The following is a 19,817-nucleotide window of genomic DNA, read 5'->3' as shown; positions in this document are numbered from 1 at the left end:
AAAAAAAAACACACCACAGTGTTAAAAGTGGTAGAATTTTATGTGATTTTAAGTTCTTTCCTTCTTTAAACATTTTTTGTATTTTCCAAATTTCTACAATAACACGTTTGTCTCATAAATGGAATTTTTTTAAAGTTAATTATCACAAAAGAACCATTTTTAGCCCAATAAGAGAAAAAGGGACTCTCTTACTAACTCGGAGGGACAGCACCGCATAGAGGAATATGGATCCTGAAGTGGGAAGTTTATGTCCCTCTGCAGACAGCGGAAGACGAGCCGCCCGAGGGCTCCGCCCCCACGAAGAATTCTCCAGGGCCATGCTCCTGGCAGCCCTGTCCTGTCTGCAGTCCCTCCCAGGGGGAGGATGCAGGGCTGGATCAAATCTGGGAGATCAGGGCCTCCTCACAGCTGTAGGCTGTGCACGGCCCCTGGAGCCATGCTATGTGGAAGCCCCGGGGGAAGGTGCCGAAGAAACAACATGCAGTGGCCTGGCCCCTCCGGCTCTTTTGGTTCCTCCTCCCCGGAGAAGGTACACCCTGGCCTGAGGTCTGACAGGTGCAGACAGAGCAGGCCCTGCTCAGGTGGGGAGTCTGAGCTGCTCAGCGCTGAGTGTGCCCTGTGTGTAACATGCTAATTAGGGGGGCACAGGTGGGCTGGTGTCACCAACCTTAAGGTAAATAAGAAGGCTGCAAGCAAATTTAAAGTACAAATGAAGCTTCGGCTAGAATGATTCAAACATTTAAAAAAATTACTTTGAGGACTTCCCTGGTGGCACAGTGGTTAAGAATCCACCTGCCAATGCAGGGGACACGGGTTCGAGCCCTGGTCCGGGAAGATCCCACATGCCGCGGAGCAACTAAGCCCATGCGCCACAACTACTGAGCCTGCGCTCTAGAGCCCACAAGCCACAACTACTGAAGCCCGCGCACCTAGAGCCCGTGCTCCGCAGCAAGAGAAGCCACCGCAATGGGAAGCCCGCGCACCGCAACGAAGAGTAGCCCCTGCTCGCCTCAACAAGAGAAAGCCGCGTGCAGCAATGAAGACCCAATGCAGCCAAAAGTAAACAAATAATAAAGTAAATTAAAAAAAATTACTTTGAGAAGTATTTTATACCCATTAAGATTATTTTAAAATTAACATTTAGAGTAAAAAAACAAATATTTTAAAAAGCTATTAACTATTTCAAGTACAAATTACCAAGAGTTCAGGTTAGCGATGGCTTTTCTTAAGCGAGTTGTAAAACGGTAAGTGTGTAATGATCCAATTTGTGTTTTAAAAAATGAACTATGGGGACTTTCCTGGTGGCGCATTGGTTAAGAATCCGCCCACCAATGCAGGGGACACGGGTTCGATCCCTGGGTCCGGGAAGATCCCACATACCGCGGAGTGACTAAGCCCGTGCATCATGACTCCTGAGCCTGCGAGCCACAACTACTGAGCCCACACGCCACAACTACTGAAGCCCGTGCGCCTTGAGCCTGTGTTCCGCAACAAGAGAAGCCACCGCAATGAGAAGCCTGCGCACTGCAACGAAGAGTAGCCCCCGCTCGCCGCAACTAGAGAAAGCCCACGCGCAGCAACGAAGACCCAATGAAGCAAAAAAAAAAAAAAAAAGAACTATGTATAAGTCAGAATTTTTTCTAGAACGATATGTAGAAAACTAACAGTGGGAATTGGGAGTTAGGGTACTTCTAATTCTTCCTTTATACCTTTCCACACTGTGACTTTTTAAAGCCTGGGAATATGTTACCTTAAAAACACAAACAAACCAGCTTAGAAATATCCTATAGTTTAGATGATCCCTTATTAACCAGGACAAATAGATAAAGCTTCAGTGCAGAAGGAACTGATAAGATAAAGTAATTGCAAAGTGTTACCTGAGCATTTATGAATGAACCTTCAGGGAAAACTGAGAGCAAGTAAAAATTCCATTTTGTAAGCTGCCTTTTTGTATAAAGAACCAAAGTAAAAGGCAGATTCAGATTCCAGATTTGGGGTCTCCCGTTTCCCATGGCACCCTGGCTCCTGTACTACTGTCTGATGGGAGGAAGGACAACAGACTTAGGATGCGGCCGGACGACCTACCTGTCGAAAGCAGGGGCGTTGGCTTCCAGGCCTCTGTTGAGTCTCAGATGATGGGAACCCACCTAAATCAAAGAGAAAGGACACCGGTGACTCCTCCCGCCCTGCGAACCCAGTACGCGATGGCCTTCCCACTTGCCTTCTTGCTGCCAGCCAGGCCACAAGCAGCAGCCACTCGGCCCCTCCATGGCCCATTTACAGCTCAGGACGGCCGGGCCCTGAACGCAGGTCCTGCAGCCTGAGTCTGGCTCTGCTTCAGCCCCGTCCTAACGGCAGCATGGACCACGTGGGCTGGGTTCTTCTACAAACAGAAGACAAACTTCAGGGTAAGACCATGAGGCCCACATCAGATCCACAAACCCTTCTGTGGTACAGAGGTGAGGCTAAGCCAACCGGGAGAAAGAAACCGCTTCCGGCCTCTTCTGCAACTCCAGGGGTCTTGACTGCCCCTAAAATCTGAGCTGTCATAACTACCTGCAAACGACTTTGCCTTATTGTTTAGAACTACCTATTTAACACTGGAAGCTTAAAAAACAGACTTAAAACTACTTACTGTTATTGCCTGAGGGGACTCTCTCTGGACAGATCTGGGACAATCTGAACATCGAATAATGTATAGACACAGGGAGGGTGGGAGGGAGGGAGACGCAAGAGGGAAGAGATATGGGGACATATGTATAACTGATTCACTTTGTTATAAAGCAGAAACTAACACACCATTGTAAAGCAATTATACTCCAATAAAGATGTTAAAAAAATAAATAATGTAAGGACAGCAGTGGATTATAACCTGATGAATAAAATAGGAATCCATGAATCTATACAGATGAGAGCTGGATGGATGGGTGGATGAGTGGATGGACAGACGGATGGGTGGGCAGGTGCATGGGTAGGTGGCTGCCTGGGTAGATGGCTAGCCGGGGAGCGCATGTGGGACAGGGAGAAGAGAGGGTTCTTCCTTACAGAAAATACGAACTGATAAACATGGAGGGAGTGGTGGAAAATCATCATCTTATATCAATCATAGTAAAACATTATTCAGCAAAAATCATCCATTGGCCATAAATCTTGGGGGAAAATTTGATGAGGAGTAGGATACTTGCATGGTCTCAAAGTGTCTCCATAAATCACCTGTTAGTTGAAAAGTAAAACATATTAAGCATAAGCGGAGAAACTGAAGGACACCTTGCCCAAGTTATCAAAACTAATACCACTAATGAGGGGCCGAGGGACACTGGGGACTTCCAGATGGGAAGGACCTCTGAGAAGGACATGGTCGATCGGCATTCTGGCCAGGGATCAGTACCCTGAGCCTGATCATAGTGAAATACCAGGAAGCTCCCAAATGAGGAACATTCAATTTACAGAAAGAGAAGACCTACATTCTCCAAAAACATCAACTTCAGGAAAGACAGAAAGGCAGAGGAACTGGTCCGGATTAAAGGAGACTGGAAATGTGAGAACTAAATGCAGGATGGGATGCTGGCCTGGATCCTGGACTGAAGGGGAAAAGGAGCCACGTGGACACTAATTACTGAGAAAATTGATAAACCTGGAATATGGGCTGCAGATCTGATTAAAGTCCTGTGTCCACGTTAAATTTCCTGAATGTGTACCTACCCTGTGGTGACGTAAGAGAATATACATGCTCCTTGGGAAAACATCCTGAAACATTAACAAGTAAATAGACTAAATAGATGTATGCAACCTACTCTCAAGGGATTCAGAAATAAATAAAGCATAGGTGTGTGTGGCAAGATGTTAACATTTAGTGAATCCGGGTAATGATGTGTAAGAGTCCTTTCCGCTGTTCTTACGACTTTTCTGTAGGTCTGAAATTATTTCAAGATAAAAAGTTTCTTCAAATGTACTGCTCAGTTTTGCTTGGTATTGAAGGCTGTAGAAGTGGTGTCCTTGGATTCATCCATATCATCAGATGTAGATATGACTGAACATGTGAGAAGCACTATTTTATGACCCTTAACGTCGCAGATAATACATGTGTCCCTCTCCATACGTGAGGAAAGTACCCACCTAGAAAACTAGTGTCTCAGCAACAGATTTAGAAATTACTGGGATTAGGTTTGTCCATATAAATAACTCTACAAATAAAGTCTGTAGTCCCTTTTGGTCCTAAGAAACGTTGGTCACGAAGGAAATGAGCCAGTAAAATAAGGCATCAAAAGGCATCGAAAAGGAGGCATCTTGCTCTTAACTGTGGGTGTTCCTAGGAAAGGCTCAACCCAGACACCTTCATTTTGTGTGTATTCTGCCCTCCTCTCCTAATGGCCATTGACACCTGGCTGACGAAATGCCAGTTACTTAACCCCCAAAACCATCACAGCCCCTGAGTTCCCAGAAGACGGCCAGGTCCTGCACCCAAGGCAAGTCAGCTCCTGTCTTTCTTCTGAACTTACAAGGAAGGTGCCGGTGGAAAGTGAGTCCACGCTCTTCCAGCCACCCTCTGAGGGGGGTCCCTGAGCCCAGGGGGCCACTTGCTCCACGTCTGCCTGTCAGTCACCGCAAGAAATCCCCCCTGGCTTCAGGGAGAAGCTACGGCTGTTTTTAGACTCACTCCCATGGGAGCAAGTAAGAAAATGGTTCAGGGCTCAGAAGCTTGATCTCTGGCTCTAAACTTCCCCGGTGATAAAAATTACCTAAGTCCCGTCACAAACTGCATAACCCATGCAGGCCTGAGTCAGTGAGCCTGACACCTCGGGTCCACATGGCACTGGGTGCTACGGAGATGGCAAAGGGATGGGAGACCCTGAATTCCTGTCCCTGGCTGACTACCACCAACTGGGTCGCTGTGCCAAGACCCCGAAACACACTTAAGTGTTTCTAACGAGTCTGCACGACAAGTGCAAATTAATTTGATGGAAACCGTGCCACTTCAGGCTGAGAACCAGCAGCGTAACAGGGTGAGGTGCAGCAGGCCGTCTACTGCATCAGCAGGACTCGGGGAAGCTGGGGGCCAGACGGGAAGCAGCAGCCCACAGCAGGAGAGGACACGGCCCAGCCCCGGGACAGGGCACGGCCCTTCGGGTGCCTCTGCCCTTTCTCCCTCACCCAGACTCTCTGGTGGACAGGGCAAGGCAGGCCCCTTGTAGGCATGTTCCCATCCCCACAGCAGTCAATCCAACGTCACTGCTGATGACACTAAGGGCACCACCCACAGTGAATGACCAGAGCAGTAAATGGGCAGAAAGGATCCCTGACTCCAGTGGTTCTCACAGTGTGGTCCCCGGACCGGCAGCATCAGTGAGCTCTGAGAGCTCGTTAGAAATGCAGATTTGAGGGCCCACCTCAGACCTCCCGAATGAAGGTCTCCAGGGGTGGGGCCAGGAATCTGTGTTTTAACACGTCCCCGGTGACTCCTGCACCAGGTGGGTCACATAGGCACACACGCGCCCCCCACGCTACAGTCTGAGAGGTGCTGCTTTCTACCTACTCATCGTCCTCGTTCCCTTTTTGCTGGGGGTTTGAATGCCTGTGAGGGGACAAGGCAGCGGGACGAGAGCAGCCCAGGGGTCTGTGTCTACACCCGCACACAGGGCGCCCTGCCCACAGCCATGTGCCCCCACCTCCTAAGTGGACGGGGCGTGGGTAAAAGGCGGGCCTTGGACGCTCTCCGGGAGGTCATCCGTCCACCAGCGCGACAACCCGTTAGTCCAGCCGCCGAAGGCCGCACGTCCCGACACTGACCCGAACCTCTCCTCTCTGGCGCCACCTAGTCCTGAGGCCACAGTCAGGGCCTCAGGGAGCAGCTTCACGCGGGGCTGAAATGAAACCACTGCTGGCCCCCGCACACAGGAACTGACTGCGCCGCTTGTTTTTAGTCTCCCTCCTCCCCTGGCCAGGTGGACACTCGGCCACTCACTCCTGTCTGGTCCTTTAAGTCAGAGGTTCAATCCTAAAGACTCCAGGCTGAGCCTGAGGGAGTGGCTGGAAGAATAATGCCTGGCTGAGTCCACACAGAGCCTCCCTGAGCACTTGAGAGGGTCCCAGGACCACAGACGGCATCTCCGAACCTCTCCCTCCCCCTCCACGGCCTCCCCTAGTTAAAGCCGCCAGCATCTCTGATCTGGATCCACGGCCTCCCCTAGTTAAAGCCGCCAGCATCTCTGATCTGGATCCATGCCACCATCCTACCTGGTGTCCTTACCTTTCATCTTCTTCCTCCAAACTCCAAAGCTTACTTAGGCCTCATCACCCACCCCTGGAACCCTTTAGTGCAGCGTCCAGAGCCAGCTCCTTCCAGCTCACAAGCCACGGTATGCACACCTCTTCCCGGCTCCGAGTTCAAGCTGTTGGCTTGAAATCAGCTCTGATAGGAGTATTTACACCACAGAAATGGGCAAATGCTACAAACCAAAACTTCTCCCTCCTGGCCCTAAAAAAACTGTTTTACCAGCATAACCTTGAGTGATTCCCAAGCCTCTGCACACAGGAGTCATCTAAGGGTCTTCAAAACAGTACCGATGCCTGCTCCCACCTGCAGACGTGCTGATGTAACTGGGATGGCATGCAGCCCGAGTGCCAGGAAGTTTATGAGCTGCCCAGGTGCTTCTAATGTGCAGCAGTTTGGGCACCACTGGGGTAAAATTCAAACTCCTTAGCGTAACATACAAAGCCCGTGTTCACCTGGGCCTCGCCAGCCTCTCCAGTCTCACCTTTCACCACAACCCCTGTCTCCCACGACCGGGCTGCAGGCAGCGGAGCCAGCACAGGTCCCCAGATGTGCTCTGATGCAGCGGTTGCAACACCTGCATCTGTGGTTCCCTCTGCAGGCTGCCTTCCTGGCCTGGGTGATTCCACCCAATCCCTCTCAGGTCAGTTCAGACACCCACCCCCGCAGCCTGAGCGGACTGTCCGTCCCCAGAGCTGCCACAGGGATCTCAGCCTTCCTCTCCCCCAGCTCTATTCGTACAACACTGTCATGTCCTGTCACCTCCACCCCGAAGTCGGGGGCGACATCTGATGTCAGGTGCCTGCCTGTACCAGGTGCTTGATCAGTGTCTGTGGGATGAATAAATGGCTTCCCCCGGGGTGTGTATGAGGGCTGGGAAGTGGAAGAGCCTAGGAGACTGGGGTTCGTGCCGCACGTGAACTCAAAAAGGTGAGGACGCTGTCACTGCACCGCATGGTGTCCTCGTGGGGCCTTCACGGGAAACTCTTACTCCGCTTGCAGGACGCAAAGAGCCGTGCTTCTCCTGATGCAAATGCAACTTGTGCTTTCTGTCTCTTAGATGCTATAACTTACGTTATTAATACCATTAACAGCCACCATTTTTAGTACTTTTTTAGATTCTAGGTACTGAGCTAAATTCTAATACATGCTATGATATTTAATCCTTTCCATAACCCTACGAGATCGGTATTGTCAATCCCATTTTACAGAAGAGTAAACTAAGGCTATTTATAATCTGCACAACCTATTAACAAGATAAAGATGAACTGCTAAAGGCACATGGCTGCTGGAAATGCAGTCAGGATCCAGGAGTTTGTAATGAAGGCCCTATGCCCGTGATCACGTGCAGACAAAGCATCATCCCACACTCCTCTCTGCGCACCCCCGTGCCCCAACCCCGGCGGGGCTCATCCATTCCCTTGGGGTAGCTGCAAAAGGGTGAAGGCGCAACACTGCAACTTAAAAAGCAAGCTATTTACCCCAAAATCTTTGCACTTTTCATCTAACCTAAGTGAAGAAGGAGGGGGAATTTTTCAAAATAGAGAAAAACAACCAGGATTGACCATCAGGCTTGCTATTGATAGTTCGGGTAGGGTGACTGAAAGTTGCCCTCCTGTGCCCTAGGAAGATGACCTCATCTCTCTTTGATGATGGATAGTATTTAGAGGATAAACACGGGTATTAAACCCAAAGGTTAGCAAATCCTTAAGATTCATGAACGCTAAAGCCTTTTGAAACTTATTTTGAAGAAACCACGGAGGCTGTGGAAGAGCCTTAACAAGTGTTATGAGTCTAAAAGATGCTACAGCTACAGAAAAGCAAGCCACCCAAGGTCCATGGATGCTGACCCAAGTCAGACCGGGGGACAGTTGTTCCAATGCAGGGTCAGGCTGTGTCTGGAGCACCAGAGGAGTCAAGCTGGAGACCAAAATTAAAGAGGGGACTGACAAGTTTTGTTTTGTTTTTAGAAGAGGGAGACCAGAGTGTGGAGAGTCTAGAAACAAGACAGAAATGGCCAAAGGAAGGCCCTGGAGACGACAAAATGGAGAAAGGGGGAACCACAAAGGTTCCTGAAGGTCTGAGAATTCAGACTTTGTGTGGCACGTCCCCTGGAACACCCTGTAGAGACAGACTGTGTGCAAAGCAAGGAGAAACTAGCTAATAATAATAATAAATAATAATAATAATGGAGCCATCCCAAACTGGGTGAGAGGATAAAACAGATGAATTTCAAAGGGTCCTTCCCAAATTCTAATACTCTATCATGACCATCTCGTAGCTTGGGGGTTTCTTACAAATCAAAGGAAAACTCCAAATCTGAAGAAAGTCAAGTTTCAAAACCCCTTTTAGAATGCCCAGAAGAGGCAAATTATAGAGACAGAAAGTAGAAGAACAGTTGCCCAGGCCTCGGGGAGGGCTGGGAGGGAATGGGGAATGACCACTGATGGGTCCATGGTTTTCTTAGTGGTGATGAAAGTGTTCTAAAATTAGATTATGGTGATGGTTACACAACTCTGTGAATGCATTGAAAACCATAGAATTGTACACTTTATATGGGTGAGGTTTATGTATGCAAATTATATCTCAATAGAGCTGTTTAAAAACAAAGCTCTCTTGGGCTGGCCTCCAGAGGAGTTCTCCACCCATCCTCAGGGGTGCACCTCTCTGCCACCACTTAATGCCATCAGCTGCTGCACACGTCTTAGCTGTTCCTTTCTCTTGGAAACACTGAATGTTAATAGAGCTTTTGCCCACAGAACTGAGACACTCATCCACCCGTCTCACCTAAGGGCTGACAAGGTTCCTTTCCACGGCTTCCAACTGCACGATGACAGCATGAGGACAAAGTGCCCACGGCTGAGGCTGGGTCAAGTCAAGGGCGTGTGAGACCCAGCGCGTCAAACACTCCAAGAGCCTGGCAGGTGGCCCTGGGCCTCTTTAGCCACCGGCTGGTGACCCAGCCACCATCACACAGAGCGCTCGGGAAGGAGAGCCAAGGCGACTCAGGCCTGGGCACAGGGGTCTCCTGGGGGCACCAACGTCCCCTCCAGCCAGGCGGGAAGACCGGGATCGGTGTGGAGGAATCTCAGGTCCCCTCGGCCGTGCCCCTCCACCAACGACAGACGTGCTCTTGGACCCACACCCTGAACTCGTCCCAGGAGACAGAAGGCCAAATGCCTCTGGCTCTGGCCAGGGCCCTGTTGGGACGGCAAGGAGTATTTTTAGAAATCACACGAAAGCTCCCATGCAGTTCGCACGCGGTCCCACAACAAGCACCTCCAAACGCCGGACCTGCCGCACGGCCGCTGGGGCCCCCAAAACCTCTCAAAGCTTTCCGGGAGAGTCGCAACTCCCTAAAGACATCTCAGGCCACGCTCTCAACACACTGAACTTGGGTCTAAGTGAAGGTACCTGCAATCACACGATGTGGTCCACTTACTTGCAAAGACCGTCCACCTCACCAGTGTCATCAGTGAGCTTGAGATCGGAAAATCACACAACGTGTATGTCTCTGGGTACAACACACACACACACACACACACACATGTGCACGCTCACACACATGTGCACACACACTGTGACAACTCAGCTCAAATCCAACTGGGCTGGGGAAAAAGACCAGAAACTGTGCCATGAAAGAAATATGACTAAAAGAAACAACTCACAGCCGTTTAGAAGAGAAGAGTGGGTGAACAATGACACACGTGAACAGGCTTTTTTATTACCTACCTGGAGCCCTGGCTGCTCCCAAAACAGCGGAACGGAGCCTCTGATCTGAACAAAAGACGACACTCCATCATCCATGTAAATAGTCTGCACCACAAGGAGACAGAAAGGGAAAGGTATTCTTCAATGAAACCGAATGTCCTGGGGCCAGGTAACGGGATCCGGCTGCCTGAGACCCGACACCAGCCAGAGCGAAGGGTGACGGCGGGCTTGAGCGCCCTCTGCCCCTCTGCCAGCCTGGCCGAGCTGCTCCCCGCCCCGCAGGCCGGCCGGCGCTCACAGGCTTGCTCCGCTGCCCCCCAGCCTCCGAGGAGGAGGGCGCGGGTGGATGGAAACCCCACAACCGGACCGACCTCCCCGAAGAGCCCAGCAGTCCCCTCCCCACCAATTTTAGGAACAGAAGCAAATGGGCTCTGGGATTTAACTAAGACCTTCCTGGGAGCCCTCTACTGTCACCCTGTCAACTGGCGAAGTAGCAGACAGCGACTGGAAAGGGACTGGAGGAAATGAAGTGAACCAGCTGTAGCCCAAAGCCCTAGTTAGCTGCACTAGTCGGTCCTGCACTTGACAATGCAAGTCAAGACTTGACCTGAACTCACAGTTGGTCCTGGCCCTACACCACTGTGTTCTTGAACGTGTCAGTGAGTCCACACACACACACAGCCACCACAAACTTCCAGGGTGACAGCACCTGCACAGACACAGACCATCCTTTACACGTTAAAGAATGTATCTCCTCCCTACCCCACACACAGTTCTTTCAGGCTGCACCAGCTCCTCATCCGTCTGCAGGCCCCTACTGACGCTCTAGTGCCAGGGAGGTCTAAAGGGACAAAAAGTACAGTCCCGAGCGTCACGAGGGTGAGGGCTGCGGCAGCTATCAGATGCTGCCCTTTATCTGAGTAACTCTACCCTGGCCTGGCAGGGCTGGCCCCAGGCGATGCTACTGGCCCTTTCCATTTCTTACCGGCCTGATCCCTTACAGGGTAGCTTTCCATGCGGCTAGATCACGCTCAGATCACACATGCATTAGTAATTCTGCAGTGGAGGACCTGAACATTCGACCTGAAGGTTCCCTGAACTTCAGGAATTACATGAGCCTGGGAGTTACAATGTTGAGCTGAAACCCTATCCTTTAATCTCCAAAGGAAAAAAATGTACTGGGTGAAGAACTCGTCTGTTTCCAGATACTGATCACCAGCAAATTGGTTACACTCCATTATGCTACTGACAAAAGCAGAAGAGAGTAGCCGGCTATTTAAGCTACTGCAGGGAGCACTGGCTATAGCGAGATGAAATGTATACAGCCTCTGTGCCTGTGTCCAGATTGCTGAGAATCACCACTTCAGCCAATATCTCTATGTAAAGGCAACTCGTAACAGTGCCCAGGACCTGACGGAAGCTAAGGAACGATTACCCTTCACTTTACTTAATACGCGCTAAAAGCACTTCTTCCAGCATTAGACCACGCCCCTCTTGAGCTGGAACTTAACACAGAACCAGCTTCAGAAAAACACCGACAAGCAGTCCCAGCACTCCGGACCCCACCCCGGAGGCAGAAAGAAAAGATGCCTCCAAATTTCTCCATTCCTCCTCCCGCATGAAAATATTCTAGTTCTGTGCCCATCCTATCATCAGGGACACCCACCTACCCAAGGTGGTAGGACAACCCCGATCATCACACAGTAGTGATGGATTTAAGGTGCTTTCCTTTCTGGCGAAAGAACACAGGTTTTAAAACTAGTGGGAGCTTCAACACCTGGCCTGACCTCACGGAGGTAGTTTTAACAGAGGGCACCTGGGGGCCCTGGGGGAGGAGAGACAGGATGGAGAGTGAACGCAGGTCAGCGCGTGAGCTCCGGGACCCCACCGACCCGGGTCCCAGTCCCCTCTGCCCAGCGGGGTGACCCCGGCTCTGTTCCTTAACCACCTCCTGCCTCGGTTTCCCTCTCTCAACGGCGTTAGCGTCACCTGACCAGAGGGGTGACGTGCCCTGAAGCAAAGGAGGGAGCATCCTGGAGCCTAGGGCGGTCACTCCTTCCCGTTCAGGTCGGAGGCCTCCTGCCCCACAGAACATGGGAACAGGGCTCAGGCCGCGGGCAGGAGAGGGAGTCTAGGAGGGGACAGAGAGAGGTGGGAGGGAAACGCAGAGCAGGAGGGGCTTCAGGAAGGGGGAGCCACCGCGGCATGTGGCTCGAGGCCAGGCCTGGCACCGCCGGACCTGGCACCGGAGCGCCCCCCTTTCACAGAGTGGGGGAGCAGCAGCCCAACAACCGTAACGAGAAAGGGACAAAGCAGGAAGACGCGCCACTGGACAGAGACACTTTTCTCCAAAAGGCTTTTTGCTGAACTTCTGGTCCAGGATGAGGTGTTTGCAAACCAATTCCTTCCAGGTCTGCATTCTCGGGAGGACACTCACGGTCATCCTAACCTCCCTGATGAATCAGTGGCCTTATCTTCAGGAGCCAAATCTTTATCTTTTGTTTTCTTTGGGTAAATGAGGGGACTTTCTGTGCCGCGAGTCATGGCGGCAGAGCCAGCTCACCAGGTGGGACTCCCCACAGAGCCGAAAAGACTCCTGACTCCGCCCAGGGAGGCCAAGATGCCGTCCACACCTGCGCACACATGCACCTACGCAACACAAACGCGCACACAACATATATGTGTGTGCACACAAGCAAATACACAACACACATATGCCTGCATGCCCACACAAAACTCCCCTATCCACAAACGTGCACACATACACAGCCTGCCTTGGAGGAGAAAGATTGTTCTCTTAGGGAAAAACATAAAAGGCAGGAGTGGATGGTTTGAAAACACCTCCCTTTTCTGGCTCCCTGAGAGTTAGTCTCCACGTCAGAGACCCAGCCTGCTCCGTCTCACCCCATCGCTTGTCTGAATGACAGAGGCAAGCAGCCCATCAACCGCCTCGTGCCTCTGCTACAGGACCTCCCCTCCCCAGTGGCTAAGGTCTCAGTCCCTTAGCAGAGGGCACAGGCCGGAGGGGACCTGCAGGCAACACAAGAGGGGCCAAGCTGCCCCAGGCAATGCTCCTTCCTGCCGCGGGCTCAGTACCAATGTCCTCAGGTTGCTGCCTGCACCCTCAGGTGCAGACATGAGGTTTCAGGTCCTGCCATTTCTCTAAATGCCAGGTCACGAAGCAGGCAACGCCTTGTGTCTTCCTCTCCCTCCGTGGTTTCCCACCTCCCAGGGTCCTCCTGCAAGACTCCTCACCCCCCAGCCTCCTCCTGCAAGACCCCGCACCCCCCGGCGTCCTCCTCCAAGACCCCCCACCTCCCGGCGTCCTCCTGCAAGACTCCCCACCTCCCGGCGTCCTCCTGCAAGACCCCCCACCTCCCAGGGTCCTCCTGCAAGACCCCCCACCTCCCGGCGTCCTCCTCCAAGACCCCCCACCTCCCGGCGTCCTCCTCCAAGACCCCCCGCCTCCCGGCGTCCTCCTGCAAGACTCCCCACCTCCCGGCGTCCTCCTCCAAGACCCCCCGCCTCCCGGCGTCCTCCTCCAAGACCCCCCGCCTCCCGGCGTCCTCCTCCAAGACCCCCCACCTCCCGGCGTCCTCCTCCAAGACCCCCCGCCTCCCGGCGTCCTCCTCCAAGACCCCCCGCCTCCCGGCGTCCTCCTGCAAGACCCCCCGCCTCCCGGCGTCCTCCTCCAAGACCCCCCGCCTCCCGGCGTCCTCCTCCAAGACCCCCCGCCTCCCGGCGTCCTCCTGCAAGACCCCCCACCTCCCGGCGTCCTCCTCCAAGACCCCCCGCCTCCCGGCGTCCTCCTCCAAGACCCCCCGCCTCCCGGCGTCCTCCTCCAAGACCCCCCGCCTCCCGGCGTCCTCCTGCAAGACCCCCCGCCTCCCGGCGTCCTCCTCCAAGACCCCCCGCCTCCCGGCGTCCTCCTGCAAGACCCCCCGCCTCCCGGCGTCCTCCTCCAAGACCCCCCGCCTCCCGGCGTCCTCCTCCAAGACCCCCCGCCTCCCGGCGTCCTCCTCCAAGACCCCCCACCTCCCGGCGTCCTCCTCCAAGACCCCCCGCCTCCCGGCGTCCTCCTGCAAGACCCCCCACCTCCCGGCGTCCTCCTCCAAGACCCCCCACCTCCCGGCGTCCTCCTCCAAGACCCCCCGCCTCCCGGCGTCCTCCTCCAAGACCCCCCGCCTCCCGGCGTCCTCCTGCAAGACCCCCCACCTCCCGGCGTCCTCCTGCAAGACTCCCCACCTCCCGGCGTCCTCCTCCAAGACCCCCCGCCTCCCGGCGTCCTCCTCCAAGACCCCCCGCCTCCCGGCGTCCTCCTGCAAGACCCCCCACCTCCCGGCGTCCTCCTGCAAGACCCCCCACCTCCCGGCGTCCTCCTCCAAGACCCCCCGCCTCCCGGCGTCCTCCTGCAAGACCCCCCACCTCCCGGCGTCCTCCTGCAAGACCCCCCGCCTCCCGGCGTCCTCCTGCAAGACCCCCCGCCTCCCGGCGTCCTCCTGCAAGACCCCCCGCCTCCCGGCGTCCTCCTGCAAGACCCCCCGCCTCCCGGCGTCCTCCTCCAAGACCCCCCGCCTCCCGGCGTCCTCCTCCAAGACCCCCCGCCTCCCGGCGTCCTCCTGCAAGACCCCCCGCCTCCCGGCGTCCTCCTCCAAGACCCCCCGCCTCCCGGCGTCCTCCTGCAAGACCCCCCACCTCCCGGCGTCCTCCTCCAAGACCCCCCGCCTCCCGGCGTCCTCCTGCAAGACCCCCCACCTCCCGGCGTCCTCCTGCAAGACCCCCCACCTCCCGGCGTCCTCCTGAAAGACCCCCCACCTCCCGGCGTCCTCCTGAAAGACCCCCCACCTCCCGGCGTCCTCCTCCAAGACCCCCCACCTCCCGGCGTCCTCCTCCAAGACTCCTCGCCTTGCAGGGTCCTCCGCTAGCACACAGGCCTCTCCCTGCCCTCACTTGCTCTGCTGTCTTTCCTTCTCTCTCCAGGTAGGAGGCTCACAGCTGAGCACGGACCACTCACCGTGGGAAGCACCCCCGAGGGCCAGCTGGTCTCTCTCCTCCCTGCTGTGACCCCACCCTGCAGGCTCCTGATCAGACTCAGCCGAGGGCCTCAGGATGTGCATCTGTGTTGCCGACGAGGACACCCCTGGATCGGCTCTGGGAAACGACCCCTCCCCTGGGGTCACCTTCTCCTCCACACGCCAGGGCGGTCACGCTGTTTGGGGGCCCCGCTGGCATGAATCGTCCGGCTCCTCCCGTGGTGTAGAGGTCCGTGGGGAGCAGCCTGAAACGCACGCGCCCCACGAGGAAGTGCTTTGGGTGCAAGCCCACGACCTCCTGCCCCATGTGTGTCTGTGAAAACGAAATCACCGTGGGGCTCACTTGCAGCCTCTGGATCCCGGCAGGACAGCCGCTGGTGATGTCTGGCTGACTGTCAGCTCATCCGCTGCTCCCGGGAGCAAGGTCGGGGCGAGAGCCTCATCCAGAGAGCAGCCCGGAGGAGGAAACGGAGGAAAAACACAAACCCGGAAGCCCACAAAGCTTACAGGAGCCAATAAAGCCCTCCCCGAGCCCGCGAAGGGAGGCAGGTGCCGGCAATTTAAGTAACAGCGTGGGCTGCAGGAGCGGGGGGCAGGGCGCTGCGAGCTCCAAGGGCTCGCGGGCGGCCGCGCGCTGCTGGAGGGGACAGGGTCCCTGCCTCCGAGCCCGAGCACGGACACGGGGCAGGCAGGACACAAGCACAAGTCACCAGGCACACTTAGACAGAAGAACCAGAGCAGGGGCCCAACCCTAGTCTGCAGAAAAATGAGAAGAGCAAGGACAACAGGGAGGCTGTTCATAAAGTTAAGTGTACTGCAGTTAAAGCACAGCCCTAATCTGTTGATGTCAGATTATGTCCTTGTGTTGGGTTGAATTGCGGCCCCCCTCAAAGATATGTTGAAGGGGCTTCCCTGGTGGCGCAGTGGTTGAGAGTCCGCCTGCCGATGCAGGGGACACAGGTTCGTGCCCCGGTCTGGGAAGATCCCACATGCCGCGGAGCGGCTGGGCCCGTGAGCCATGGCCGCTGAGCCTGCGCGTCCGGAGCCTGTGCTCTGCAACGGGAGAGGCCACAGCAGTGAGAGGCCCGCGTACCGCAAAAAAAAAAAAAAAGATATGTTGAAGGCCTAACCTCCAGCACCTGGGAATGTGACCTTACTTGGAGATAAGAGCCATTGCAGATACAATTAGTTAAGAAAGGTCAGGTTGGAGTAGGATGGGCCCTGAATCCAATATGCCTGGTGTCCTTATGTAAAGGGGAGAAACACACACACACAGGGAGACGATGCCACGTGGTGCTGGAGACAGATGGGAGTGATGCTGCCACAGCCGGGCGTCAGAAGCTGCCAGCAGGAAGGCTCCTCCCCCAGAGGCTTCAGAAGGAGCGCGGCGGTGCGCACGCCTTGATCTCGGGCTCTGGCCTCCAGGACTAGGAGACAATACATTTCAGGCCTTTTCAGCACTCCCCCACTCCCATCATTTGTCGCGCTCGTTACAGCAGGAACATAGGAATGTAGGAAACTACTACATCCTCTTACATTTTCAGTGTTAAAATGTCTTATCATTTAGGAACAGACAGTGATAAGGAGGCCAGCTGCTTTTTCAATGACTTACTTGACAAGACACAGTAGATGGGACCCCAATTTTTAAAAAACTGGTTGAAATCCAAAAACATCTCAGGAGCACTAAACAAGGTACTCTCTGCCCAAGGGCGGGATGGGGAACGAGGCGAAGGCTGAACCGCAGGGGCTCGCCCCAGGGCTGCCCGCTGGAAGCCTCCTAAATCCCGCTCAGCTACCAGGTTCAGGGTCTCTGGTATTTTGATTTTGTCCAAAAATGCTTTGCATCTTTGGCCCCCACTTCCTAGCACAGCGCTCAGCCTGTGGCAGGTGAAAAGTAATTGAGATCTGTGGAATGAACTGAATGCTGCAAAGACTAATACCACAAGGATAAAGACCGGGATGGAACACGGTGAGGAAGGCCCCCATTTGGGGGCCGCGTTTTCTCTGTCATTTTTAACCAGGTGTTTATTTACCAGCCGCGTCTATGTCCAGGAGAGCTGCAAGTCACAGGCAAGAAACTGCCCCTCTGCTCATCTTCAGGCTGCTGACTGACAGCCCCCTACTCAGCATCTGACCCCAAGAGGACCCTCCCCACTCTGTGCCCTCCAAAAGCCCAGGCAGGTCCAGCTCACACACCGAAGGCAAGTGCTCAGATCTGTGCTGAATTAAACTGGCTAAAGTCCTGGTAGGAAACACCTGTCGCAGCTGCAGCCGTAAGAGGGGATGCAAAGTCCCATCACCTCTAAATAAACACGGGCTGTTTGCAGCTTGACACCCACGGCAATACTACACCTGTGCCTTTCATGGGCTTTCCTTTGATTTATTCTATCTGTTAGTCTACACGGTGGTATTATCCTACCGTGTAGGATAATATCGCATGTTAGCATGTTCGCAAAAAAATCGCCTGTTAGCAAAATAATAATAATAATAATAATAATAAATAAAGCAGTTGTAAGACAGCATCTCTGGGAATGAGAACAGAATTTAGGGGGGAAAAAAGTCAATGAGAAATTAAGCAGAAGGTTCTATTCCACGGAGCTGAAAGCAACTGCTGCCTCACATGCAGATTTCACAACTCCCAGCTGCTAAGACTTGCTTCCAGGAAGAAGCTTCAGTGGATCGAGAATGAAAAATAACTTCCTTCTCTCATCCTGCCATTATTCATCTACTTACTTTTGTCTTAAAAAGATTTTCAAACCCTATTGGTTCATTTGTCAGCTGCTCTCTGAAAAACCGCCACCCTTCGTGATATCACGGCAAAAATTCCTTCTTCTTTTTAGCTGAAAATACCCCTGGGTAAGCAACACTTTTCCAGCGTGAGAAGAGAATCAAAAAAGATACAGCACGCAGGGACTTCCCTGGTAGCACAGTGGTTAAGAATCCACCTGCCAATGCAAGGGACACGGGTTTGAGCCCTGGTCCGGGAAGATCCCACATGCCGCGGAGCAACTAAGCCCGTGAGCCACAAACTACTGAGCCCGTGTGCCACAACTACTGAAGCCCACGCGCCTAGAGCCCGTGCTCCACAACAAGAAAAGCCACCGCCATGAGAAGCCTGCGCACCGCAGCGAAGAGTAGCCCCCGCTCACCACAACTAGAGAAAGCCCGCATGCAGCAACGAAGACCCAACGCAGCCATAAATACATAAATAGATAGATAGATAGATAGAAAGAAAAGATACAGCATGCAAACCCGAGGCCACATTTGCAGACAGAGCCCCAGGGACACACTCTGTGCTCCTGGGAGAGGGAGGAGCCACATTCATGAGAAACTGCCTCTGGCGCCCCCGCCTCCAACGGAAACAAGTTCGCACAGGTTCCTCTGCTCTGAACCAGCGGGGGCCACGGGCCGGCCTGGGCACTGACCTGCTCCGTCTCCACGAAGTTGGACACGTGGCCGTCGTCGTTCACGCCTCGGGTGTGGAAGCGAGCGCCGGCGCGCTCGCAGCTGATACGGGAGATGAGGCAGGCCTTGGCCTGCTTGTGAGAGGCATACACCGTGCGGACAGCCACCACCCCGCAGATGACCTTCAGCAGCCAGTCACAGCAGCGCACCTGGTGCTGCCTCAGGGGCACGTGCAACAGCTGGTTCCTGCAAAACAGAGCCCCACAGCGGTTCAGGCCGCCTCACATCCTCGAGGAAACACCGTGCCCAGAGCAAGTCGGGGAGGTGCCTAGGGGCTGCTTTCCCGCACTGCACACCCCCCATGAACTCCACACTCGGGACACACAGCCCGGGACGTTCCTGTGCTTTAGAGACACGCCAAACGGCAGGGCCACGGAGACACGTGCAGCAGGAAAGGGCTAGGAGTCCTTTCCTGAAGCTACTCCCAGGCGTCAGTATCAGTGAATGGAATCCAGGTACAGGTGTGAGTCAGTCACAGGCCTTTCAGGGAATCTCAGAGAAGCCTCTGTTTACACTGGTGGCCTCTGCAGTTTTTGATAATAAATCCCATCAGTAAAAATTTAATCATGGGGGCCTCCCTGGTGGCGCAGTGGTTGAGAGTCCGCCTGCCGATGCAGGGGATACGGGTTCGTGCCCCGGTCTGGGAGGATCCCATATGCCGCGGAGCGGCTGGGCCCGTGAGCCATGGCTGCTGAGCCTGCGCATCCGGAGCCTGTGCTCCGCAACGGGAGAGGCCACAACAGTGAGAGGCCCGCATACCACAAAAAAAAAAAAAAAAAAAAAAAAAAAAAAAAAAAAAAAAAAAAAAAAAAAAAAATTTAATCATGTTTTATGATGAAAGGATAGTGATAAATGATAAACTGACAAATCATAAAAATAATTAAAAATATGCATGCTTACATGTTTACTTAAATTATATTCAGATCCCACAAGGTGAATGTAATGAGAGCATTACAAAGCAATGGATAATAAATAAACGGGATGAGATGAACATAAAACCTAATGAAAGTTCTAGTACTTCCTCCCCATACCCAGTGGATTGTTCTGGGTCTCTGGCATCCACGATGATAACCATGGGGATAACAGCCAACGTTTATCAAGGGCACCGAGCACCGTTCTAAGTGCTTTGGGATGGATCAACTCACTTCATCCTGGAAACAGCCCTATGTACCAGGTGTTATCATTCACCCCATTTTACAGATGAAGAAACTGAGGCACAGAAGAGAAGTACTTGCCCAAGGTCACGGTGCCAGTAAGCGGCAGCGTGGAGTTGGAGCTCTGCTCTTCACCCCGAGCCTCTCCTGCTGAAGGCCCTACCTTGACAGCTGCACCTGTGC

At 53.8% G+C, this 19,817-nt stretch overlaps 1 protein-coding gene across 2 annotated transcripts in view; it reads right to left on the bottom strand.

The window, feature by feature from the left end:
• The window catches only part of SYNJ2 (synaptojanin 2), a gene marked incomplete at both ends in the record, with an annotated part of 96,599 nt that overhangs the window by 32,810 nt on the left and 43,972 nt on the right, over positions 1-19,817 (bottom strand). For both annotated transcript variants that reach the window (XM_079716906.1, XM_079716907.1), the window contains 3 exons: positions 2,086-2,147; positions 10,004-10,087; positions 18,441-18,666. In XM_079716906.1, the coding sequence (XP_079573032.1) occupies positions 2,086-2,147; positions 10,004-10,087; positions 18,441-18,666 (372 nt within the window). The remainder of the gene's footprint in view (positions 1-2,085; positions 2,148-10,003; positions 10,088-18,440; positions 18,667-19,817) is intronic.

This window comes from Hyperoodon ampullatus (assembly GCF_949752795.1).
Source record: "Hyperoodon ampullatus genome assembly, chromosome: 12".
Classification (NCBI taxonomy): Eukaryota; Metazoa; Chordata; class Mammalia; order Artiodactyla; family Ziphiidae; genus Hyperoodon; species Hyperoodon ampullatus.
This window is presented reverse-complemented; position numbering and strand designations above follow the sequence as displayed.